General features: G+C 46.9%; 1 protein-coding gene across 1 annotated transcript in view; it reads right to left on the reverse strand.

The window, feature by feature from the left end:
• IGLON5 (IgLON family member 5) overlaps nucleotides 1-26,618 on the reverse strand; it is a 443,482-nt gene that overhangs the window by 139,841 nt on the left and 277,023 nt on the right. The window contains 1 exon segment of the mRNA XM_066607050.1: nucleotides 6,984-7,062. Coding sequence (XP_066463147.1) covers nucleotides 6,984-7,062 — 79 coding nt within the window.

Here is a 26,618-nt window from a genome sequence, read left to right on the forward strand (position 1 = left end):
TTCTCACAGAAATCTATAGGCTGTTAGTGTAAAGCAAAGATGTGCCGGCACAAGACTATAAGGGAAAAGCGACTTGTAATGTGTATAGCGCCAACTTATTCCGCAGCGCTTTCAGGTAATTTATTTATTACCCCCCAGCAAGCTGGGTACTCATTATACTGACCTCGAAAGATGAAAGGCTGAGTCAACCTTGAGCCAGCTACCTAAACCACATAGGGATTGAGCTCGCAACCTGTAGGTCATGAGCGAGAGCTTAGGACTGCATACTGCTACCTTTACACCATGCAGTAATTATACAATGTTTTTCCTATTAAGGGTTTAGATAGAGTTAAAGGGATTATCCAACTTCTAAAAAAAATAAATAAATAAAAATAAAAAAGCAGTTCCAAATGTTATAAAATTAGAATAAGTCCTCCGCAGATGCAACACAGATGCTCCAGCGGTCCCCCAGTCTTTGTTTAAAAGTAGCTAGCATGTGACCACTGCAGCCAATCAATGGCCCCCAAGGTCACATGATGTACTACTGACAGTAGAAAAAAAAAGGTAACATAGGTCAGCACTTCCTAATAGAAGTATATAGGTGCACGTTAAACCACGGCTGCAACATACAGAAGAAGCAGAAACCAAAAATGGCAACAGCACGCAAAATACATTTACTATCAGAGGTAAACATACCTATAATCTATACTCTAACCACATTAAATAATGCAAGGTTCTTGGTATATAATTGGTATATAATTTGATGAAATCATATTGGCCCATCTACCAACGTCCAGGTGACCATGCTCAGATGTGTCCTAACGCTAATACCAGGTGGTTTAATCTTAACCTGGGAAAGATGGGTACTTACCTCTAAGAATGCTCCTCTCTTGTGGTTAGAGTATTGATTATAGGTATGTATACCTCTGATAGTAAATGTATTTTGCGTGTTGTTGCCACTCTTTGGTTTCTGGTGCTGCTGGCAGTAGATGCCAGTAGAGCGGCACATGATCTCTGAGCCCACTGACTTGCATTAGTGCTTATATGCCGGTCAATTGTGCACAAAGACCAGGCGAACCCCTGGAGATTCAGTGCCCGTTGGGCAAGAGATATGAGAGGTGAGTAGTATTTTTATTTTCATTTTATAACATTTGGGGCTGTTTTTATGCTTAATTTTTTAGAAGTTGCATAAACACTATAAAGCGAAGTAAAAAAAAGGATGGGGAGCGGGGCGAGCTGAGAGAAGACACACCCTAAACTGTGACCTCAATTCATCTGGAAGCCTCTGAAGGTGATCAAAGAAATCTGAAATCTGCCAGGGGCAAAAGTTTACCTATCCAGTGATGAATAAGGGTGCTTTCACAGGGGTGGAATATTTCCACAGGACCGAATTTACAGCCCTGAAGAAAAGTCCACACCAAAATTGGCATGGCTAATCTGCAGATTTGGATGCGGGATTGAAAATCGTAGAATTCTGCCGGCAATTCCGTATATAATTCTGCATCTCTAATGGTAAATTAAGCAGCGTCCTGAGGAAATATGGGCGTCCGTGTAATGGGGATCAAGAATTTCCATTTGGCTGTAAGCAGGTAACTCAAGGTAAGATTCATGACGTTTGGTAAGAGAGAAAGAATTCTAATAGCTGGATCTGCTGTATCCGGAAATGCAAAGGGCATATTTATGAATCTGTTCTATCAGTAGCATCTAGAACCTCTCCAAATGTTGATGGTCATCCAAAGAACCCACAACATCCCCTCTGCCTCACCTTCAATGTTCTGTACTGTATGCTGCTTGCATGACCTTACATTCTAGCCTTTGCTGTTACTATTACATGTACAGTGGATATTGGTTACTGTGGCGCCTTGTTAGGTGTGTCGAAACTAATGAAAAATGGTTTTAAATAAAGAAGCTGATGTGTTGGGTCCTCCAGAATGTGACTAGCACGCTTGTGGACTCTACACCCTGGCTGAGAGATGAGGGTCCTAAAAATGGGAACTAGGGGATTACCTAGTAGGGTAAGGGCGCCCACCCACTGGCGTTTTTTTTCCCTGCGAAATTCGCAGCATTTTTTTCTCTGCAGGGGTCTATGGGACTTGTAATGTTAAAATCGCGATCGCGCAAAATCGCAATTTACCGCGAAATCGCGATTTTGCGCGATCGCGATTTTAACATTACAAGTCCCATAGACCCCTGCAGAGAAAAAAATGCTGCGAATTTCGCAGGGAAAAAAAACGCCAGTGGGTGGGCGCCCTAATTGTAACAGTTTTCTGAACTAGACAACCTCATTAAAGAGATCATCCAGCTTTAACCCCGTGAGTTCATGGCCTATTTTGGCTGTAAGGAACAATGCTTTTACCTATCGACGCGATTCCAAGAAAGTTTTTTCATGACTATTTATTTGAGTCCTTTGTCAGGACTCCTTCACACTGGCGAGTGCAATATCGGGTCGTGATTCATGGCCCAAAATCACACTTGCCACCATGTGAAAGCCCCGTTGATGTGAGGCATTTTCATGTGAAAACAGCCTCGCGTCACTTACGGGATGAAGGGAATCTCCACCATGGCTGTCACAGCCATGGCCAGGTTTTGCCGAATAGAGATGAGCGAGCATACTCGCTAAGGACAATTACTCGAGCGAGAATTGTCCTTAGCGAGTACCTCCCCGCTCGGAAGAAAAGATTCGGGTGCCGGCGGGGGGTGGGGAGCGGCGGTGGAGAGTGGGGAGGAACGGAGGGGAGATCTCTCTCTCCCTCTCTACCCCCCGCTATCCCCTGCTCACTCCTGCAACTCACCACTTACCCGCGCCGGCACCCGAATCTTTTAGGTACTCGCTAAGGACAATGCTCGCTCAAGTAATTGTCCTTAGCGAGTATGCTCGCTCATCTCTATTGCCGAATTCTCCCATTGCTTTCAATGGGAATGGCGCTGCTGCCACCGGCCCCATTGAAAACAATGTGCGATCTCGCAAAAAGATAGTGCAGATCTGATGCAGATTTCACCTTTTTATTGAATGACGAAGATCAGATGCAGGTCTGCATCAAAATCCACGACAAAATCTGCAGCAAATCAGCGGTGTGTGAACACATCTTAAGAGTTGCCCTACTGATTGTAGGTCTATCTGTTTCTCACAAAGCTTTCTGACCACCAATACACTTGGTTATATTTCACCATAGTGACAGCTGTGAGGTACTGCAGATTTGCAGGTACTGTAATAGGTGAGCTACAGAATTGGCATGCAGCTTTAGATGTGACTAGAGTATAAGCAACGTAGCAATATTGAGAATGTCAACCATTTTTTCTAGCTTTTTTTACACCATTTTTTCATGCCTTCTTCCGTGTCATCACAATGGCAGGTCAGTAGGAAGAGTTGAAGTTCCGTTTGCAACCAAACAAACAAATCCTATTTTGTTAGAGCGGCAGCTGCCAACTTGTAAGGGCCATCAAAATCCGGAAACAAAGACAAATACAAAAAAGATATAAAAACAGTGTCCTTTGTGTGTTTGTATGGAAGACGGGACGATGGTGACCCCGCAGCTGTTCTAATTGGTGGGCATTATTGATGTATTGTTGTTTGCTAGAAAGGAAAATCAAAATATTCTTCCACGCCAAGTACAATGTTAAAAGGAATGTGTTCTGCACAATAATTAACTATTATCCCAAAAATGCTGATATCTACAACATATTGGCCTGTACTGACTCATGATTGGAGATGTGGTGAAATCCCACTTACCGATACCACATGGGTGAAGCTTTATGGCCGATAATGTTTTAATAATATAGAGTGCTACCATTTATACTATTCAATTCTGTGAATACAATGCCAGGACAGCAGTAAAAACTGGCACTTAGGCAGATCAGTAGAAGAGAGGTTGTAGGGGATTAAACACCATGTCTTGAGTTTTTGTTAGTTTTACCCTTTCCAATCCACTGTCTGACGTCTGAAGACATTCTGATTGAAGGCTATACAACTCCAATGTCAGAAGACGTCTGGCAGGGTATTCTTACTGTATATTACTGGCCGCTCTGTTGTCAGGGCCCTCTCCAGCATGTTTCACACTGCAGTACTGGTTGTAGCCAGCAGATGGTGCCATTGTATAATGGCAGAAAGAGAAAGCCCCCTAGGAAACCCTGAATCCAAAATTGCAAAGGGTTAAGGGGATTTGACTCCTAAATCCTCAAAACTTCCATACAGGTTTCATAATCCAAATAGATGTGGCCAAAGGTGTATCTTTAGGCTTGGGCTACACTGTGGCTTCTTGTAGCGCAAGTGATTAATTTGTATTATTGAGTTGCAGCTGCAGTCCAAAGGATTACATAGAGTTGCATTGAATCTTGTGGACTATACCTATAACTTAATAGTTGAAATCAATCAGCAGTGCTACAAAAGTTGCAGTGTAGCCTAGGTCTTAAAGAGATCCCCTAGCTTTGGGACACAATTCTGTCCTGGGATCGGAGGGGTGTGGTGGTAGATTACCTGCAGCTATTCTTCCCTGGCCCTCTAATCTGACAGTTCCGGGTTCGGTTTTCAGCCATCCAACAATCTTCAGGCTACCTAATCCACCATAATGGTAGTGTTAGTGTTAGACTACTAATGCACTTTACCTGCTTTTTGATTGGCCAGAGCTGCTCATGTGATCAGCACTGACCAATCACAGAGCAGTACACAATGTGAATTAGGTAGTTAGAAAGTTGCTGCAGCCATCCTAAATGGCCAAAAACAGGAACTGAAACATAAATACAGGTAATATATCCCCAACCCCTCCAGACCCAGGATGGAAGGTTTCCTGAAACCTGTGGTCCATAAGTTCCCCATGGTATCACTGCCATTACATTATAGAGTTCTTAGTCACAGAGATCTAGTGCCAAATGCAATTTATTTACTCTCCTAAGTCACTGGATGGCGCTAAACTTGCCAAATCAACTAATAAGAAGTAGTCTCCACATACTTTTATCCATGTAGTGTAATGCTGTTTTTGTGTGTGATGGACTGGCATGGCTGGCTGTCTCTGCTGCTTTATAATATTCTCCAAAAAGCACTTTGTTGGCCAAGAAACATTATCACTGAGGAGGGAACTGAACTCTGTGGGCCACCATGTGCTCTTTGTAGAGGTCATCCTCCTCCTTGATGGCAGTGCTTTGGGTCTGATGACTGTGGTGATGCTGACAACCCTTACTGCAAACTAAACTTGCACACAGCATTCTACAAGGGTAGAACTGGAGGGTGCCTAGCAGGACGTGGGCCTAGGGTCAACAACCTCAGTTTTACTTTTTTTCTAGGCAGTATATCCAAAAATCAAAGACAGACAACATTTTTTATAGACACATAGGAAAACCATCATGAATGATCCAGATTATAAGTGATGCATATTTATAGGCCATGATATGATCTCATTACCAGGATTTACTGTAGGCTGGAAAATGATGATAATTACAGTCATAATAACCTGACCAAATATCAACAGCCTCAAAAAAAGGACACATTTTTCTGGACTGTCCATGAATCTCTGGACGGTTGGCAACCTTACATGTGCGCCAGATGCTGGATGCCAGGGGCTGCCAATAAGCCGCTTGGCCGGGTTACATAGATACAGGGCTAGGACTGAGAACTGAACCTTTGTCCCAGGTGAAGGAAAGCTTAGAGGGCCACTCTGGTGAATTGTTTTTCATTCATTATGTAGCTATTCCCCAGTGTATATAATCAGCTAGTATGACCTTGTTTAGTTACTCATTGATATCTGGAGTCCTTCTCTTAAGTTGGGTCATGTGATCTCATATTGACCTTCTGCGAATGACTTAGCTTTGTGTTTTCTCAAGAAGTCACTATTTCAGAAACTGCACAGACTGTAACACACAAGACTTTCATGGGGGAGGGAGGGACACAGAAACTCCTATCACAGTTACGCATGATGATTAATGGCTCCTATTATGCAGTTATAATGAAGGAGATCACAGCTCACCCACTTGACTGTATATTTATGGTCTGAAGCTTGTTTAGGGGAATATGGAGGATAATGATAATCACAGCAAGTAGAGATGGTACTGACTCTAACTGGTCTGAGTAATGATTAAGAAAGCAGGGAGAAATCTAAAAATCAAGATGGTGCCTGATAAGTATCAGAAAGGAGGCTGCACTGCATGGAAGTGACTACAATATACATAGAAGACATCCAGAGTATAATAAACAAAGGTGAGGGGGGCACAGATGGAAAAATGTGTTTTTGCTGGAGTGGCCATTTAACTATAACTCTGGTTTCTTGCTTAGCCTGATTATCTATATTTGATCTGGTGGTCTTAGGCAGCATTGGAATCAGAAGACCAGGGACCCCTATGTGGCAATGCACCTGAAGTCTACTTCAATATGAGTCTATAGATATTTCCTAATCATGGGTGTAGCTACAGAGGGTGCAGAGGCAGCAATTACACACAGACCCTCAAGCTTGGGTGGGCTCACAGGCCCCTCTGCCACATAATAAGTAGTACTATAATAGTAGCTGAGGGGCGCTGGTACAGATTTTGCATGAGGAGCTGCACGTTACACCTCTGTTGTCTCATAAGCTAGCCATAGGCAAAAAAATGGAGACATTTCACCCTCAATAAGACAAGTCTTCTCAAGGTTTTTCGTTGCTGGAACATTCCTCACCCCACCACTGAATATTGTACTTGCAGAAGTGTGTCCTACAGAACCGCCATAAGACTCCGCACCTTGGGTCTCCACCATTCTTAGATTTGTCGTAACTGTTTTCAGTAGGGGTTAATGATTGACCTCCATGAGTACATTTTTGGTTTGTCGGTTGTCAGACTGGAGAAGAAGGACAACCAAATCCTAAACACATATGGACACATAGTCTCCTGGTCTAAGGAGATTTATAATGAATTCTTCCAGGGTGAGATGCAGCAGTAATTATAACATTCTTATTTGAAAGTGTCAGGCGTACATTAAGAAGCCGAAGATGGAGATATCTCCTTAGGGCAGTGACAGTGGCAGGGAAGGTGTCTGCACTCACCTGAGAGAGACGTTATCCCCTTGATTGGCTGTGTAATTACCATCTGGAGGGACAAACTCCGAGCATTCAACCAGGAGAACTAGGCAGCGAAGATAAGAGAGCAAAGGAGAGATGAGGAGCGAGGTGCGGAGGGGGCGGCAGAGCCGTAGGCCAGGTGTACAGGAGGGAGACAGATAGGGGAGAGGAGAAAATGAACAAGGAATGAGATGTGCATGGACCAGCAGATAAAAAGGAGAAGACAGGACGAAATGAGAATAGGGTGACAGGGCCGGGGACAAGGGGGTAATGGGGAGGAGATGGGGGTATGGCCGAAGGGAGGGATGGTGGACAGAAGGTTATAGAGGGATAAGCGGGGTGAGGATAAGAGAAAAGAGAGAGGGGAGAAAGAGAGAGAGATTAATAAACCATACTAAGATCAGATGCTTCACAGTAATAAAGACATTCATGGCCGGACTGCGTATATACAGATGTATTCTTCACCATCTTGACTGGTCAATGCTACATCATTATCATAGTGCACCTACAGTATTTGCATAGCCCGGCAGTCAATAGACTTCAATGGGCTATGCAATAAGCAGATATACAGATTATGTTGAATGTTTGGTGCTGTAGCATGATAAATTGTACCCCAAATGAGTTTAAAGGGGTATTCCAGGCTTTTACATGTCATGACCCAATGGGACTATGCCTTCTATTACACTACTGGCTCCGACCTCAATGAGGACGGAGCTATCAACAGCCGGCTCCAATGAGTGTAGGGGCTGAGATCAGCTGATCGCTGGGGGTTCCCAGTATGGACCACCACAATCAACTATTGATGACATTTCCTAAGCATAGGTTATCATTAGTAGAAGGGGTAAAAGCCTGAAATACCCCTTTAAAGGGGTTTAGCTGTATTGAAAAACATGGCTATTTTCTTCCAGAAAGAGCGCCACACCTGTCCACAGTGTGTGAGTGGTATTGCAACTCAGCTACATTGAAGTGAACGAGTTGCAATACCACATACAACCTGTACTTAGGTGTAGCACTGTTTTTGGAAGAAAGCAGGAATGTTTTTCAAGTCAGCCCCATTAATGGCCCATTTACTATGTATGTACATCATTTCACAATATGTAAATATCATCTAATTAGAATGCGGAATAATGTTGTCACCCAGCTTTGTCTCATTCATCTTGTCTCATTCATCGTACAATCCAGTCACATCCAGAGCTATTTTCACAATTCTGCTTTTTTTACTAGATCTTATGCTATAGGGCTTCTCACTGCCCCCTGCTGGATTAGCGTCTGTGTATATCACCATACTGGACTACAGAACAATCTAGAAGTTCAGCCAAGACCAGAGCCAGTTTATGAATCCCCCATTTGCCATTTAAACAGTTTTTCAGCCGTCTCCGAGGTCCAAGACAATAGGTTATCATCCTAAAGGGCCAGCTATGAAACAAGGGCAATTGCCCAGCTTACCTCCCCTAAAACTCTTCTCTTGCTAGGATATTTGAGGCTGTCTGACAGCACAGTGCTGGCCGATTCAAAGCAGAGGCCAGCGGTACTTTGAAAGCTGCTCCGGATGTAAATGGAGCAAAATAGATCGGTACAAGTTCAAATGGAACTGGAGCGATAATAGATAGCCAAGTATATTGGCTGCCACCCAGCTTTCCCAGGAACAGATACAGCTTGGAAATGGCCAGTTTGTTAAATATTTTAGATTTAATGTTACTGAATATAAAAAGGCATCTGTCCGTGTAACTTGGCCGATACTTTCTTCTAGGTCTGCAATAAGTACAATTGTATCGAGGCTGCTTGTAATAAATACTCCGCTCGGGAACGTAAGCAAAAAAAATCATTTCTCTTGTATTAAACATTGTTGTTTATGACCAGTCCATGATATATTTTCACACAGAGCCCTTCTGCCAGCACCAGGGGGGTGCAAGGAGAGGTGCTGATATGTGCCTGATAAATGTCCTGCAAATTGCTGCATCCCTCATAGTATGGATGGACTGCCGGCGACTGTAACACTTGATCTGCCATGATAGCAATGGAGAACGCTGCCTCCAACCCTCCCCGCACTGCTGCGATGAAAGATCTGTGAAAATGGGAACCTCTATTACAAGTCCTCGTAGAGAGGGTAATAATGCTACCTCCAACTGCAGTATAAATCCATTAGCCCTGCATTAACGGGCGCTGCTGAATTCTGGATTATCAGACATTCTGATCAAATGGCCTGTCATAGAAATGCATAGGGATTTACAGAGCCCATCACTTCTGCTGGATCACAGATCATCTTGTAGTTCTCTAGCGGGAATAGGCACTGGACCAGCAAAACTTCTTAACTATCAATTGCCGGATGAGAAGAATTTTAATCCGTGTACTAATTTATTGATATAGATTTAAAAGAATAGAAACATTGTATCAACATCATATCTGATACTCTGGCGGCAGGGCTAACATTTGGTAGTGACAGTTAGGTAATGAGTGTAGTTTTACATAGGACTTCAAGTAAACTGTTATCGTGCTCATCCTCAGTATCCGCTGTGTCGGCCTCCTTGTCATCAGGACCGCCCGTCAAATCTAACACTATAGCCAACACTGTTTTCTTCCAGCAACACTGTTAGTATCCGTCCTACTAGACTCGGTCTCTCTACTGTCTCCGTCGCTCTCTTTACGGTCTCAGACTATGGTATGGTCACACAGCAGAGTTTGAAACCGGAGTCGCGAAGATTCTACGTCTACAGCAAATCATCATCTCATCATTTTCAATGGAAGTCCGCGCCGTAGCCTATCTCCGTACGCAATTACAGATCTGCATGTCATCAGTCCCTCTCTCGTTCTGTTGTGTCAGTCTGTTCTTTCACACACAACAATTATCCTACAGATAATTGTTGAATCATGCAAAAAAAAAAAAAAATGATTATCATTCAACAATGGAAAATGATAATTTATTAATTTATCATTCATCGTTTATTTTATACAGTCATAGAAATCAACATTTGAGTAAAATGCGATCAGTCATTCGCAAACCATTTCCAGGCATTTCTAGACTCCCTTGACAGACTGAATGAGCTATGACGAGAAAATGTAAACGTTTATCGGTGTGAGTAAATGGCCGTTGCTTGAAACCAACTGTCTCATTTGCTTATTCCAATGATTAATTGCTCCGTGTGAAAGGATCCTTCATCTCCCTAGTGTGTCAGTCTGTCTCTTGCTCCACTATGTCAGTCTAAAGGCCCATTTACACGCAAATATAATCTTTCAAAAGGTTTTGAGCGATTGTTTTGCATAAACTGCTAATGGACACTAATGTCCATTAGCAGCTTATCACCGTTTTTTGCGTATAAATGAGCCTTCATAATCTGTATGCAGAGAACAGCAGGTGGTCTGTTCTCTGCATTCAGGTCCATTGCTCTCCCAGGGGGCTGCAGAGGGCTCTCTGCTGAGTGCAATATAATTAGCAGGTCCTGTGGAGAATTCAGCACCATGGACAGCAAACACAGCATGCAGTCTGTGTTATCTTCTCTCCAGCTGAATGATGGATTTTATGCACAGCTAAAAATCATTGTTCAGCCGAAGAGTGAAACATGACAGCATTTGCACACAACGATTATCGCTCAAATGATGGCTTTTGAGTGAATTTTGAGTGATAATCGTTGCGTGTAAGTGGACCTTAACTCTTCTGTGTTTGTCTCTCTCTCTATTGTGTCAATACCTTTCGCTCTACTGCATGAGGCCCTCTACTGTGTCAGTCTCCATCTCTCTTGTGTTGGGTCTTTTTAGATGAGCTGATTCTCGTTTGAAGACTGGCTTGTTCGCTCTTGTGCAACCTGTTTAGACAGACAGATATATCGTAGGTTTGTTCACAATCGTTCAGTCTTGCACATTGACTGTATAAATGAATGTAAAAGACTGAATAATTGCTGTTTTAGCCAACAATGATTTTTATGCCTGCAAAAAATGAACTAAGAGCGAATAGTGAATGATACTCATTTGTCGGTCAGTCGTTGGCTCCCGTTTACGGGGAATGATTATTGATCACTTTCACTGATTTGACTGATTTTTTGAACAATAATCATTCCATCTAAAAGCAGCCTAAGTCTCTCTGCTTCATCAGTCCCTCTCTCCACTGTGCCAGTCTATGTCTCCATTATGCCAGGCTCTGTCTCCTTTATGCCAGTCTCTGTCTCCTCTGAGCTCGTCTCTGTCTCCTCTGTGCTCGTCTCTGTCTCCTCTGTGCTCGTCTCTGTCTCCTCTGTGCTCGTCTCTGTCTCCTCTGTGCTCGTCTCTGTCTCCTCTGTGCTCGTCTCTGTCTCCTCTGAGCTCGTCTCTGTCTCCTCTGAGCTCGTCTCTGTCTCCTCTGTGCCAGTCTCTGTCTCCTCTGTGCCAGTCTCTGTCTCCTCTGTGCCAGTCTCTGTCTCCTCTGTGCCAGTCTCTGTCTCCTCTGAGCTCGTCTCTGTCTCCTCTGAGCTCGTCTCTGTCTCCTCTGTGCTCGTCTCTGTCTCCTCTGTGCTCGTCTCTGTCTCCTCTGTGCTTGTCTCTGTCTCCTCTGTGCTCGTCTCTGTCTCCACTGTACCCGTCTCTGTCTCCACTGTGCTCGTCTCTGTCTCCTTTATGCCAGTCTCTGTCTCCTTTATGCCAGCCTCTGTCTCCACTGTGCCCATCTCTGTCTCCACTGTGCCAGTCTCTGTCTCCACTGTGCCCATCTCTGTCTCCACTGTGCCCGTCTCTCTGTTCAGTGTGTTATTCTTTCCCCTCTCTCTATTCAGTGTGTCATTGTCTCTCTCCCCACTATGGCAGTCTCTCTCCCTCTTTGACTGTCTCTCTTTACCTGCCTCCCACTATCGGTAACATTTCAGTGATCCTGCTGTCTTCCCTCCCGTATCTCATTCTTCTGCTCTTTTCTCTTCTTCTTGTCCCCCTCCTTCTTCCCCCTGTTACTTGGTCCCATAGGTTTCTTGCACAGTTCTGTACCCAGCACCCTCAGACATGGTTTATGAGAATCCAATGACAGGATATAATTAGTGTAATTCTCTCTGAGCCCTGCCATGCTGAATATTCAATATATCAGGGCCAAAACAATTCATTCTGAACCTTTAACAAAGGCAGTGGGTGTTTACAGTACAGCAGGATGCAGTGTAGCATGGCGGAGGGAGCGGATGGCGGGGAGGCTCGGTGCAGTATGTTGTGACACGCTGAGCAGAGGAGGTTATACAATGCTGCTCTATACCCTGCGCCGTTTAAAGGAACACTAACCACATAATGAATCTTTTCTCCATTTGATATACAGATTATTTGTCCCGGTTATCAGCCATTTTAGGCTGAGGAGAGGCTGACTGTAATGGAGTGATGGGAAGTCTAGAAGACTTCATGATTCCCACTTTATATCATATATCTCCACCAACATTGCGGGACCGATATCATACTCTTCTCTTATAATGCTGCTGCACTGTAATAAGCTGCTGATTTTAGGGTATGTAGTCCGTAAAGTCGTGGAGACTCTTAGAACAATACAACTTTGTTACCTGTCCATTTAGTTAGAACAGATAGTGGAGTTTATAAACACACGACTGGGACCCCTACAGACTTACAATAACAGCCAGCAGCCTCCAGTAAGGCCGCCCTCACACAGGCGTTTCGGAAAGCGGCATGATTTACTTTTGCTGCGGAGTTTAGCATACCTCATCGTGGATGGGGTGCACTAAATGTCAACAATAGAACGACTCTGCTCGAAAATCGCGGTGCTGGAAAGCGCTGTGATCAAGCGGCTGTTTGAGAGGCTCCATTGAAAACAATGGGAGCGCTGTGCTGCGATTAGCGCGGCTCTCAAAACGCAACGCTAATCGTGGTAAAAAGAGGTCTGTGTGAGAGAGGCCTAGCAGAATTGCCATGGACATCCAACAACAGTGCAGCCACAGACCCACCCAGTGACGGCGCAGCCACAGACGCCCCCCAGTGACGGCACAACCACAGACCCTCCCCCAGTGACGGCGCAACCACAGACCCTCCCAGTGAGGGCACAACCACAGCCCCCCCCCCAGTTACGGCGCAACCACAGACCCCCCCCAGTGACGGCGCAGCCACAGACCCGCCCCCAGTGATGGCGCAGCCACAGACCCGCCCCCAGTGACGGCACAGCCACAGACCCGCCTCCAGTGACGGCACAGCCACAGACCCGCCTCCAGTGACGGCACAGCCACAGACCCGCCTCCAGTGACGGCACAGCCACAGACCCGCCCCCAGTGACGGCGCAGCCACAGACCCGCCCCCAGTGACGGCGCAGCCACAGACCCGCCCCCAGTGACGGCACAGCCACAGACCCGCCCGCAGTGACGGCGCAGCCACAGGCCCCCTCCCAGTGACGGCGCAGCCACAGGCCCCCCCCAGTGATGCCGCAGCCACAGACCCCCCTTAGTGACGGCGCAGTCACAGACAACCCCGTCCAGTGAAGGCGCAGCCACAGACCCCCAGTGACGGCGCAACCACAGATCCCCAGTGAAGGTGCAACCACAGACCCCCAGTGAAGGTACAGCTACAGAGCCCCAGTAACAGCCAACCACAGACCCCCAGTGATGGTGCAGCCACGGGCCCCCAATAACAGTGCAGTCACATAAGCAAGAATATATTAATTCGCTAACAGCAAACAGAAATCTTGAAAATGGTGAAGAAGTGAAGCCCAAAGTATATTAGATATACTTGATATTGATAAAGCTTTGTTTCCATGAGGCAGGTTAGGTTCTTTAAGGAGGTCGCTGGAGCTAAATATATATGCCATGTGTGGTAGTTTTGAGACCCCCAACATGGAAGAGATACAAAAATGGCTGACTACGCTGTGTCTCAGTTGCAGTCAAAGGAGAGGTTACAAAGTTAACTCAAAGATGAAGAAGTTGTTTATTGATCTCCATTCATAAAGTAATAAGAATGGGCGCCGACCTCCCGAGCGATAATAACTAGAGATGAGCGAACGCGTTCGTCCGAGCTTGATATTCGTGCGAATATTAGGGTGTTCGGGATGTTCGTTATTCGTGACGAACACCATGCGGTGTTCTGGTTACTTTCACTTCCTTCCCTGAGACGTTAGCGCGCTTTTCTGGCCAATTGAAAGACAGGGAAGGCATTACAACTTCCCCCTGCAACGTTTAAGCCCTATACCACCCCCCTGCTGTGAGTGGCTGGCGAGATCAGGTGTTCGCCTAATATAAAAGTCGGCCCCTCCCGCGGTTCGCCTCAGATGCGGTGTGAGTTAGATGAGGGACAGTGCTGTTTATACCGGAGCTGCTGTAGGGAAAGAATTGGTAGTTAGTGTAGGCTTCAAGACCCCCCAAAGGTCCTTATTAGGGCCACTGATAGCTGTGTGTTGGCTGCTGTTAGCAGTGGGATTTTTTTTTTCTCAAAATCGCCTCTGCAGACCGTTGCACCTGGCATTAGGGACAGAAGTGCTGCATAGGCAGGGAGAGTGTTAGGAGTGAGTGTAGCCTTCAAGAACCTCAACGGTCCTTTCTAGGGCCATATTTATCCGTGTGCAGTACTGTCCAGGCTGCTGTTGGCTGTGCTGCATTTTTTTTGGGCTTCTCAAAATCGCCTCTGCAGAGCATTGCACCCTCCATTGATACTGCAGGGAAAGAATTGTATAGGCAGGGCCACAACACCGTTATTATTCATAGAATATACGCAGTGCTGCCTGTTGGTGGGAAAAAACTGAAAACAAATCTATTTGTCCAGCCTCTGTCCGTCCTTACGGGCGGTGGACACGTGTGAGCTGCGTGAAAAACATTGCTAAATCATACGCAGCCAGCTACGCTTTACTGCTGGGTTCGCCATTTGCTTTCCTTAATTGGGAAAAAAAATACCTGCTCTCCAAGAGTTATAATAACTCTGCTACCCTCACGTTCTGTGACACATAAGCAGGGACACAGCGCAGTTATTAAACTTCGCAGGTTCATTGAATATACGCAGTGCTGCCTGTTGGTGGGAAAAAACTGAAAACAAATCTATTTGTCCAGCCTGTGTCCGTCCTTACGCCTGTGGAGACGTGTGAGCTGCGTGAAAAACATTGCTAAATCATACGCAGCCAGCTACGCTTTACTGCTAGGTTCGCCATTTGCTTTCCTTAATTGGGAAAAAAAATACCTGCTCTCCAAGAGTTATAATAACTCTGCTACCCTCACGTTCTGTGACACATAAGCAGGGACACAGCACAGTTATTAAACTTCTCAGGTTCATAGAATATACGCAGTGCTGCCTGTTGGTGGGAAAAAACTGAAAACAAATCTATTTGTCCAGCCTCTGTCCGTCCTTACGGGCGGTGGACACGTGTGAGCTGTGTGAAAAACATTGCTAAATCATACGCAGCCAGCTACGCTTTACTGCTGGCTTCGCCATTTGCTTTCCTTAATTGGGAAAAAAAATACCTGCTCTCCAAGAGTTATAATAACTCTGCTACCCTCACGTTCTGTGACACATAAGCAGGGACACAGCACAGTTATTAAACTTCTCAGGTTCATAGAATATACGCAGTGCTGCCTGTTGGTGGGAAAAAACTGAAAACAAATCTATTTGTCCAGCCTCTGTCCGTCCTTACGGGCGGTGGACACGTGTGAGCTGTGTGAAAAACATTGCTAAATCATACGCAGCCAGCTACGCTTTACTGCTGGCTTCGCCATTTGCTTTCCTTAATTGGGAAAAAAAATACCTGCTCTCCAAGAGTTATAATAACTCTGCTACCCTCACGTTCTGTGACACATAAGCAGGGACACAGCACAGTTATTAAACTTAGATAATTCATTCACTAGAGGCAGTGGGGCCTTTCGTTTTCCAAAAAGGGCAAAAATTATATTTGGCCTGCAGTCTTGCGCCAATTTATTTCCTGCCTGGGAAATCTAATCACTGGTAATACAGCATGCTGAGGGGTAGGGGTAAGCCTAGAGGACGTGGACGTGGACGTGGCCGAGGACGCGGAGGGCCAAGTGAGGGTGTGGGCACAGGCCAAGCTCCTGATCCAGGTGTGTCGCAGCTGTCTGCTGCGCGATTAGGAGAGAGGCACGTTTCTGGCGTCCCCACATTCATCGCCCAATTAATGGGTCCACGTGGGAGACGGTTATTAGAAAATGAGCAGTGTGAGCAGGTCCTGTCCTGGATGGCAGAAAGTGCTTCGAGCAACCTATCGTCTACCCGCAGTTCTGCGCCGTCCACTGCTGCCAATCCGAATCCTCTGTCTGCTGCTCCTCCTTCCTCCCAGCCTCCTCACTCCACTACAATGACACCTGCTCAGGAGCGGGAACACTCCCAGGAACTGTTCTCGGGCCCCTGCTTAGATTGGGCAGCAGCGGTTCCTCTCCCACCAGAGGAGTTTATCGTCACTGATGCCCAACCATTCGAAAGTTCCCGGGGTCCGGGGGAAGAGGCTGGGGACTTCCGCCAACTGTCTCAACAACTTTCTGTGGGTGAGGAGGACGATGACGATCAGACACAGTTGTCTTGCAGTGAGGTAGTAGTAAGGGCAGTAAGTCCCAGGGAGCAGCGCACAGAGGATTCGGAGGAAGAGCAGCAGGACGATGAGGTGACTGACCCCACCTGGTGTGCAACGCTTACTCAGGAGGACAGGTCTTCAGAGGGGGAGTCAAGGGCATCAGCAGGGCAGGTTGCAAGAGGCAGTGCAGTGGCCAGGGGTAGAGGCAGGGCCAGACCGAATAATCCACCAAGTGTTTCCCAAAGCGCCCCCTCGCGCCATGCCACCCTGCGGAGGCCGAGGTGCTCTAAGGTCTGGCAGTTTTTCACAGAGACGCCTGACGACCGACGAACAGTGGTGTGCAACCTTTGTCGCGCAAAGCTCAGCCGGGGAGCCAACACCAACAGCCTCACCACCACCACCATGCGCAGACATATGATGGCCAAGCACCCCGCAAGGTGGGACAAAGGCCGTTCACCGCCTCCGGTTTGCACCCCTGCCTCTCCCCCTGTGCCCCAACCTGCCACTGAGATGCAACCCCCCTCTCAGGACACAGGCACTACCGCCTCATGGCCTGCACCCACACCCTCATCTCCGCTGTCCTCGGCCCCATCCAGCAGTGTAGTTCAGCGCACCGTTCAGCCGTCGCTTGCGCAAGTGTTCGAGCGCAAGCGCAAGTACGCCGCCACGCACCCGCACGCTCAAACGTTAACCGTCCGCATCGCAAAATTCATCAGCCTTGAGATGCTGCCGTATAGGGTTGTGGAAACGGAGTCCTTCAAAAGTATCATGGAGGCGGCGGCCCCGCGCTACTCAGTTCCCAGTCGCCACTACTTTTCCCGATGTGCCGTCCCAGCCCTGCACGACCACGTCTCCCGCAACATTGTGCGCGCCCTCACCAACGCGGTTACTGCCACGGTCCACTTAACTACGGACACGTGGACAAGCACAGGCGGGCAGGGCCACTACATCTCCCTGACGGCACATTGGGTGAATTTAGTGGAGGCTGGGACAGAGTCAGAGCCTGGGACCGCTCACGTCCTACCCACCCCCAGAATTGCGGGCCCCAGCTCGGTGGTGGTATCTGCGGAGGTGTATGCTTCCTCCACTAAAGCACCCTCCTCCTCCTCCTCCTCCTCCTCTGTCTCACAATCAAGATGTGTTAGCAGCAGCATGTCGCCAGCAGTCGGTGTCGCGCGGTGTGGCAGCACAGCGGTGGGCAAGCGTCAGCAGGCCGTGCTGAAACTACTCAGCTTAGGCGATAAGAGGCACACGGCCCACGAACTGCTGCAGGGTCTGACACAGCAGACCGACCGCTGGCTTGCGCCGCTGAGCCTCCAACCGGGCATGGTCGTGTGTGACAACGGCCGTAACCTGGTGGCGGCTCTGCAGCTCGGCAGCCTCACGCACGTGCCATGCCTGGCCCACGTCTTTAATTTGGTGGTTCAGCGGTTTCTGAAAAGCTACCCACGCTTGTCAGACCTGCTCGTAAAGGCGCGCCGGCTCTGCGCACATTTCCGCAAGTCCCACACGGACGCTGCCACCCTGCGCACCCTGCAACATCACTTTAAGCTGCCAGTGCACCGACTGCTGTGCGACGTGCCCACACGGTGGAACTCTACGCTCCACATGTTGGCCAGGCTCTATGAACAGCGTAGAGCTATAGTCGAATACCAACTCCAACATGGGCGGCGCAGTGGGAGTCAGCCTCCTCAATTCCTTTCAGAAGAGTGGGCCTGGTTGGCAGACATCTGCCATGTCCTTGGTAATTTTGAGGAGTCTACCCAGGTGGTGAGCGGCGATGCTACAATCATTAGCGTCACCATTCCTCTGCTATGCATCTTGAGAAATTCCCTGCAAACCATAAAGGCAGCTGCTTTGCGCTCGGAAACGGGGGCGGGGGAAGACAGTATGCCGCTGGATAGTCAGGGCACCCTCCTGTCTATTTCTCAGCGCGTACAGGAGGAGGAGGAGGAGCATGAGGAGGATGAGGAGGAGGGGGAAGAGACAGCTTGGCCCGCTGCTGACGGTACACCGGCTGATTGCCTGTCATCCTTTCAGCGTGTATGGCCTGAGGAGGAGGAGGAGGAGGAGGATCCTGAAAGTGATCTTCCTAGTGAAGACAGCCATGTGTTGCGTACAGGTACCCTGGCACACATGGCTGACTTCATGTTAGGATGCCTTTCTCGTGACCCTCGCGTTGCACGCATTCTGGCCACTACGGATTACTGGGTGTACACACTGCTCGATCCACGGTATAAGGAGAACCTGCCCACTCTGATTCCCGAAGAGGAAAGGGGTTCGAGAGTGTTGCTATACCACAGGACCCTTGCGGACAAGCTGATGGTAAAATTCCCAGCCGACAGCGCTAGTGGCAGAAGGCGCAGTTCCGAGGGCCATGTTGCAGGGGATGTGCGTAGATCGAGCAGCATGTACATCCCAGGCAGTGCAACAGTCTTTAAGGGCCTGGCCAGCTTTATGGCTCCCCACCAAGACTGTGTCACCGCTCCCCAGTCACGGCTGAGTCGGCGGGAGCACTGCAAAAGGATGGTGAGGGAGTACGTAGCGGATCGCACGACCATCCTTGGTGACGCCTCTGCCCCCTACAACTACTGGGTGTCGAAGCTGGACACGTGGCCTGAACTAGCCCTGTATGCCCTTGAGGTGCTTGCTTGTCCTGCGGCTAGCGTGTTGTCGGAGAGGGTGTTTAGTGCGGCTGGGGGAATCATCACCGATAAGCGTAGCCGCTTGTCAACCGACAGTGCCGACAGGCTAACACTCATCAAGATGAACAAAGGCTGGATTTCGCCAGACTTCTGTTCTCCACCAGCGGACAGCAGCGATACGTAAGCAATACGTAGGCTGCACCCGCGGATGGAAGCTACGTTCTCTCTCACCATCCAAAACGGGGACATTTGTGCTTCATCAATCTGTGTCTAATATTCCTCCTCCTCCTCCTCCTGTTCCTCCTCGTGAAACCTCACGTAATCACGCTGAACGGGCAATTTTTCTTAGGGCCACAAGGCTCACTCAAATAATTTTTCTGAACAATTTTTATAAGTTTCAATGCGCTTAAAAGCATTGGAACTTTAACTTGAACCAATTTTTCGTTACACTGGGCTGCCTCCAGGCCTAGTTACCACTTAAGCCACATTAACCAAAGCGATTAATGGGTTTCACCTGCCCTCTTGGCTGGCCATGGCCAATTTTTGGGATGTACATTAGTACTGTTGATACAGCAATTTTTGTGGGCCCTCGCCTACAGTGTAATCAAATTAATTTTTAGCCCACCTGCATTACAGCTGACGTTACCTCAGCTGTGTTGGGCAATGCAATGGGATATTTTTGTGTACCGCCGGTGGGTTCCAGGGAGCCACCCATGCTGTAGGTGCACACTGAGTTTTTAATACTTCTGTACACTTCTAAAAAACCCGTCTGACTGGGGCATGCAGTGTGGGCCGAAGCCCACCTGTATTACGCACGACATTACTACCTCAGCTGTGTTGGGCAATGCAATGGGATATTTCTATGTACCGCCGGTGGCTTCCTGGCACCCACCCAGGCAGTGGGTCCACAGGGAGTTAAACCTACATGTGTCCACTTGTAAAGAACCCCAGTCTGACTGGGGCATGCAGTGTGGGCCGAAACCCACCTGCATTAACCCTTTCCAGTCCACTGTGTGACCTGTGAAGACATTAGGGTTTAAGGCTGTACAGCTCCGTTGTTGGTAGACGTCCGTCGGGGTTCTCTTACTGTATATTGCCAGCCTCTCTGCTGTCGGAGCCTATCCTACGTGTCAGCTCATGCAGTACTGGCTTTAGCCAGCATATAGCGCCGTTGTATAACAGCAGAAAAAGAGTAAGCCCCCTAGGAAAACCATATACAAATTGGATTGGAAAGGGTTAAGCACAACATTACTACCTCAGCTGTGTTGGGCAATGCAATGGGATATTTCTATGTACCGCCGGTGGCTTCCTGGCACCCACCCATGCTGTAGGTGCACACGGAGTTTTTACTACATCTGTACACTTATAAAGAACCCCAGTCAGACTGGGGCATGCAGTGTGGGCCGAAGCCCACCTGCATTAAGCACGACATTACTACCTCAGCTGTGTTGGGCAATGCAATGGGATATTTCTGTGTACCGCCGGTGGGTTCCAGGGAGCCACCCATGCTGTGGGTCGACAGGGACTTCACAATAGGGAGTTGTACCTGCCTGTGTCTATGAATTAAAAAGCCCGGTCTGACTGGGGCATGCAGACACCTTGACAGAATGAATAGTGTGTGGCACATAGGTTCCCCATTGCTATGCCCACGTGTGCAGCTCCTGATGGCGGTGGCACAGGATTCTATTTATCATTGCTTCTGTACAGCATTGTGGGCTATCGCTCCGCCACTTTTAAAGAGGGTCGCTGCCTAGCCGTGCCAACCTCTGCAGTGTGTGCCTGCGGTCCCTCGTCATGGCAGACGCAATTCTAAATAGACATGAGCGTGGTGTGGCATGAGGGCAGCTGAAGGCTGCGCAGGGACACTTTGGTGTGCGCTGTGGGGGGGAGGGGGGCCGTTTGGGCAGCATGTAACCCAGGAGAAGTGTCAGTGGAGTGTCATGCAGGCAGTGATTGTGCTTTGTTGGAGGTAGTGTGGTGCTTAGCAAAGGTATGCCATGCTAATGAGGGCTTTTCAGAAGTAAAAGTTGTTGGGAGGGGGGGGGGCCCACTCTTGCCGGTATTGTGGCTTAATAGTGGGACCTGGGAACTTGAGATGCAGCCCAACATGTAGCCCCTCGCCTGCCCTATCCGTCACTGTGTCATTCCCATCACTTTCCTGAATTGCCCAGATTTTCACACATGAAAACCTTAGCGAGCATCGGCGAAATACAAAAATGTTCTGGTCGCCCATTGACTTCAATGGGGTTCGTTGTTCGAAACGAACCCTCGAGCATCACGGGAAGTTCGTTACGAATAACGAACACCCGAACATTTTGGTGTTCGCTCATCTCTAATAATAACCTAATAATAAGGGAGTTCGATTTATAACCCAACGTCAGATAAAACGCTACAATAAGATTTTTTGGATCAGATCACAGCAGGACTGGACACATACTGAGCAATCAGAATCCTCTTGTAAATTGGCCACCTGGTTGCCTATAATAATGCGGAGAACCATAACACTGCTTTAATTGTTTGCATTGCAAATTGTTATGTAACAGGAAGCCGTTTGGTTTTATGTCGGAGGAGCAGCATGTGCCACGTAACATATGGCAATGTCCCGGACTCCTATGTGCGGCCGCCGGCGAGATCTCTGCAGGTACAGTAGATGTGATGTAACAGGACGCTGGGAACCATTATTCTGGAAGCCAAGTAGAAGAGCGCAGGCTGTTATATAACGCATAGGGGACGATGGTATTATAGAAGGGTTTGTTTATTTGTTATTGGAAGTTTATTGTTTGCAATTGTAACTGTATCAGCGAGACATAAAGCAGGGAAGGGGCTAGAGCACATGCACAATACAATAGTCTTGCCTGGATGCTCCTAAACAAGGGGGTACAGTATATGCCATAGGAGCAGGTCATGTGGCTCCTATAGGAACTTTGCAGAGAGGGAGGGCCCCTGTTGGCCCCATTCCTTTTCCAATTGGGAACTGAGAATTGCATTGTAAGCAAACAAGGTGTGAAGAATTAACCGAAAGGACGTGGAGTGTGAAGCAAACACCAGACCCTTTGGTCTAAGTGGCAAAACCAAGAACAGTAATGGGAAGCCCATTCTGATATTTGCCATCAGGCTCCTTCTTTTCTAAGTCCACTCATGTTCTAATTAGAATTGAGAAAACCTTTTTGCCAAATTTGGGCACAAAGTTTAGTTTGCTCTGAATTAGTTCAAACCAAACTTCACCAATAGAAAAATAAGGAGAAGACAAAATGGGAGGAGGAGAAGAGGAAGAATGGTGAGGAGATGAAGCATTAGGAAAATGAGGAGGAGAAGAATTAAAAGAAAGAAAAGAATGAGGAGGAGGAAGAGGAAAAGAAAGAGAGAATGAGAAGATTAATAAGGAGGGTGAGGAGAAAAGAATGAGCACAGAAGAAGGATGAGGAGATGAGGAAGGAGAAGAAGAATGAGAAGGAGAATTAGAAGCAGAAGAAGAAGGAGGAGGAGAAAGAGAAGAAGAAGGCGAAGGAGGAGAAGCAGGAGGAGAACAAAGAGAAAAAGAAGACGTCTTGGTGTGTCTGTCCGAGACAAACTGCACGAGGTTCATGTTTGTGTTCAACTGAACTTTTAGCAAAATTAGACCTGAAACAAGGGTCAACTGTTTCGGTTCGCTCAAAACTCCTTCTAATTATTCTGAAATTTCTGAAATCATAATTCGAGTAGGCATCCCCCCCCCCCCACCACCTTCTTTCAAAATCACCTACATACTTACAGTGCCTCATATATTCTAGACCCCGGGATTTGTAGCTACCTTGTCCTGTAAAATGCATTGGGTTGAAGTGCTGGTGCTTGTCTTCACACATGAAGATCCAGGATAGACATCTCTTACAGCTGCGCAAACTAATTGGGATGCTTCTCTTTTAGGAATTATTTCCTTGAGATCCATTCAAAAGACCCAAATGCTGAGAGCTGAAGTTTCACAAGAGCCATTGTCTGAATGAATAAATTCAATAGGAATCATTGGTTACCAATGGGGCTCACTTAAGAAATCATCGTATGTAAGGTTAGGGTGAGTAGAGAGAGAATGTATAGTCAGTGTCCTGCCCTACATGGCCATATCTTACAGTTATAGTGACTCGTTTGCAATATTTGGTTCTCCACAAAGCATGGTTGTAGTATCAGTTGAAGAGTGTTGGATTAGTAACCAGAGTAGGGGTAGTCATCCAGCTTTCCTAGACTTCTGAACAGCCACTCTTCCTCTTTATATAGAAAGACATTGCCCATTTCCATATAGCAACACCACATGCATACTGTATTCGCCATCCCTAATCCTTGGCAGCTATCAGTAATGGCAGCCATATTGGTTATCACCCAGCTTTTCCAGAAACAGATAAAATAGTTGAACAGAACTTTAGAATATAACAGGTAGAAGAGATCGACTCAACAACTTCTATTTACTGGGGGTTCCCATACCAATGGCTTCGTCCTATATCTGCAGCTGTAACCGCATGCATTCCCTGCCATATTTTTCTGTGGGCATCAGTGTTAACCTCTGTGTCTTCTTGTTTTATTTACTGCACTGACTGCATGTTAATTTTTATTGGCTCATGCAGTATAAAACTGTTATATTTAATAGCCTGCTGGCATTGACTGATGATTGAATTAGTGCCTGTCTGGTTATATCTTCATACTTATGGATGCTCTAGGACTGGCTGCATCATACCCGCCCATTCCAGAATAATTAGCAGAATCATTCTTATTTACTGCCAGTTATTTATCCCAAGCCCAAATTCTGCAGAGTGGTCTTTTCTCAATTGCCAGACCCATATACAGTAAGATTACTACATTACTTATAAGGGCGTAGCTATTGGAGGTAGTCATCTATTCTTACAGAATAGAAATATAGGTGGCATGACATCATCATACCTGATGGAGTGACATCACTTCAAAGGGTTTCATAAGAAAAGTGTCATCTGTGCCCTGCAGCCTGTATGTAACAGAAGGACAGGGTGTAAACTCCTTCACCTGTATTGTAACTATAGGGGGCTCAGAGGTTATACTGCATAGGTTCACAAGTGACTGTATTTTAGGAAAATTCGGGTTTGTTCACATTAGCGCTGGCCTACATTGTCTTTTTCTTAGAGCTGAACAATGGCAAAAGCAGTGGTGCTAGATCCAGCACATCCCAGATCCAAACAATGCCAGATGAAACCATTGAGTATAATGAGTTTTGTCCAGCAGCCATTAGGCAGTCCAGCCTTTTACAAAATGGCGATACATGCTGCTGAGATAATATTGTTGTGGAGACGGACTTGGGAAGATGTGCCCAAAAAATTGCACCACAATTACTGAGCGCTTCAAAATTTGCACCAAATTTTAAGGCAGTAGAATTGAGCATGCTCACTGGGAGCTTTATAGTTAGGCGCTACCCTCATCTAAAAAGGGGTCAATTTCTTGCTGCATGTGAATGGAGCAGATGCTGGACAGAAGACAAGAAGAAGCTGCTGTTGAGGAGGTGAAAGAGCACTGGGATGACAGGGGAACGGAACCTGAGCCAAAATGGGGCTGAGAGACCTAATGTGTCCACTGCTGGGAGCCACAAGAGTGTAGCTGGGCTATGGCTCCAACCTGGTAGGGCACTGTACCAAGGAGAGCAGTGGTAGAGCTGGACAAGCCTGGGTCAGTAACAGCTGAGACTCCCAAGCAACAAACCGTGAGGCTGGCCTCAGTAAAGACCTATGGGTGCACACTAAGGAAAGGGGTTAAAGATGGTTGTAGCAGGCTTACTATAGAGATAGGGCTCATAGTATGGATACTGAACATTAGGTAGGTTTCCAGTGATCGAACCCTCTTTAAGGACTGAGTTACTTAAAGGGGTTTTTAAGTTATTGATTGCATATAGTTTTGGGCTCCCCGTGCCCAAAACTATGTAAAATCAATACACTCATCGTAGTGTCAGACCGCTGCTTTGGCCAGCAGGACTGGTGATGTCACGTAAATCTGTCACAAGGGCTTCTAATGTAGAAGCCCCAGGGCTGTTAATGGGACATCACTGATGACGTCCCTGCCAGTCTCGTATTGGCTGCAGTGGTCCCTTGTGCCCACTGCAGCCCAATGTAAATAGAGATGGGTGAAGCGGCAGCAGGGGAGCAGCGCACAAGCCTAGGTGAGTTTTTACAGCTAATGTGTCCCCCCACTGCCACCAATGTTAACGGTTCCAGGAGCTTTTGGAAAAGCCCTTTAAGGATACCTTGCACCTGTGTACAGAAGTTGGCCTCTCTAAAAGGCTGTGTTAGGCTGTGCACTGTACTCTGCAACCTGTGTTTCTTAGAAACAGTATTGCTAAGAATCAAGTGCTAGTAATATTGTTCAGAGGGGTGATATTATTATGTACTGCCCACAAGGTGTTAATGAAATCATAGAAACGCCAGCGGTAGATAACGTCTAGGCATTCTCAAATATAAGTTTAATTGCATAATCAGTATTGTTCCACAATTGTTCCCTTCGATTTTTTGTGTTTTAACTAAATATTGTAAATTCTGGTTACTCCATCTGCTGCATCGTATCCAGAATCCAGCATCACTATACCCACGACAGAACTAATGAATGTGCTTTAGAATAAGAGGTAGAATATGGTCCCACCATCACCCTTGATCCAGGAGTTGACTGTTTTCCCACCATTACACTATAGCGGACAACACAACTTGAGAAGTTCATTGCCTGCTTTGGGCCAATTTCCGGTAAACTGATGGGTCAAATGATCATTAAATTGGGCAGGTCAATTAGCGCAGCATCCTATAATGACCTTCAGATTCACATGATCACTTGTAAGCGGCACATTTAGGAATATTAGCTAAGCCTGCAAAGTGCGTAGGTAAGTATAACTCTTCAGCTAAGAGCTGTTCGCCCATTGAAGAATCCGGTTTCCTTAGTAGCATGAAGTTGGTTCACAATGCCGACAGCAAATGAGGTCAGCGAGCTAAACCATACATTAAAGAGGAAGAACTAGAAAAGAGATCTAAGCGACCTACAAAGAGTATGACCGTGCAGTCTCCTAAACAATGATTGAAAGCCAAAAAAAATATTACAAATGGAAGGAGACTTCAGCTGTACAGAATGATGAGCGGGGGAGGGAATGATTGACAGCCGGGGATGCTACAGGTATGTAAAGTGAGAGGAGATGGAAGAAGCGACCTTGTGATTATATCAGAGGGTAGGATACATTATAAAACGAGGAAGCTTTGGCCCAGTAATTGAAATCACGACACGTGGCCCCCGTACGCCTCTCTATTGTCAGCTGCTAGAATGGAGACCTCTGCATTGAGCGGAGTGCAGAACGCAGGCTAATAAAGGGGTTCCCTCTCTATTGTTATGCGATTTTCAATCATCGCATTCATCTTTTCCATACACGAGGCCACAATTCATTTTACATAAAAGCAGTGGGGTAGCTGAACCCTTCGTGTCTGCTGTGGCGGAGGGTTGTTAATGTATTAATTTCATTGCCTCTGTCCTCGAGGAACATTGCACTGCTCATCATCAAATGCTTAATAGCAATAT

The sequence above is a fragment of the Eleutherodactylus coqui genome, chromosome 6 (assembly GCF_035609145.1).
Source record: "Eleutherodactylus coqui strain aEleCoq1 chromosome 6, aEleCoq1.hap1, whole genome shotgun sequence".
NCBI lineage: Eukaryota > Metazoa > Chordata > Amphibia > Anura > Eleutherodactylidae > Eleutherodactylus > Eleutherodactylus coqui.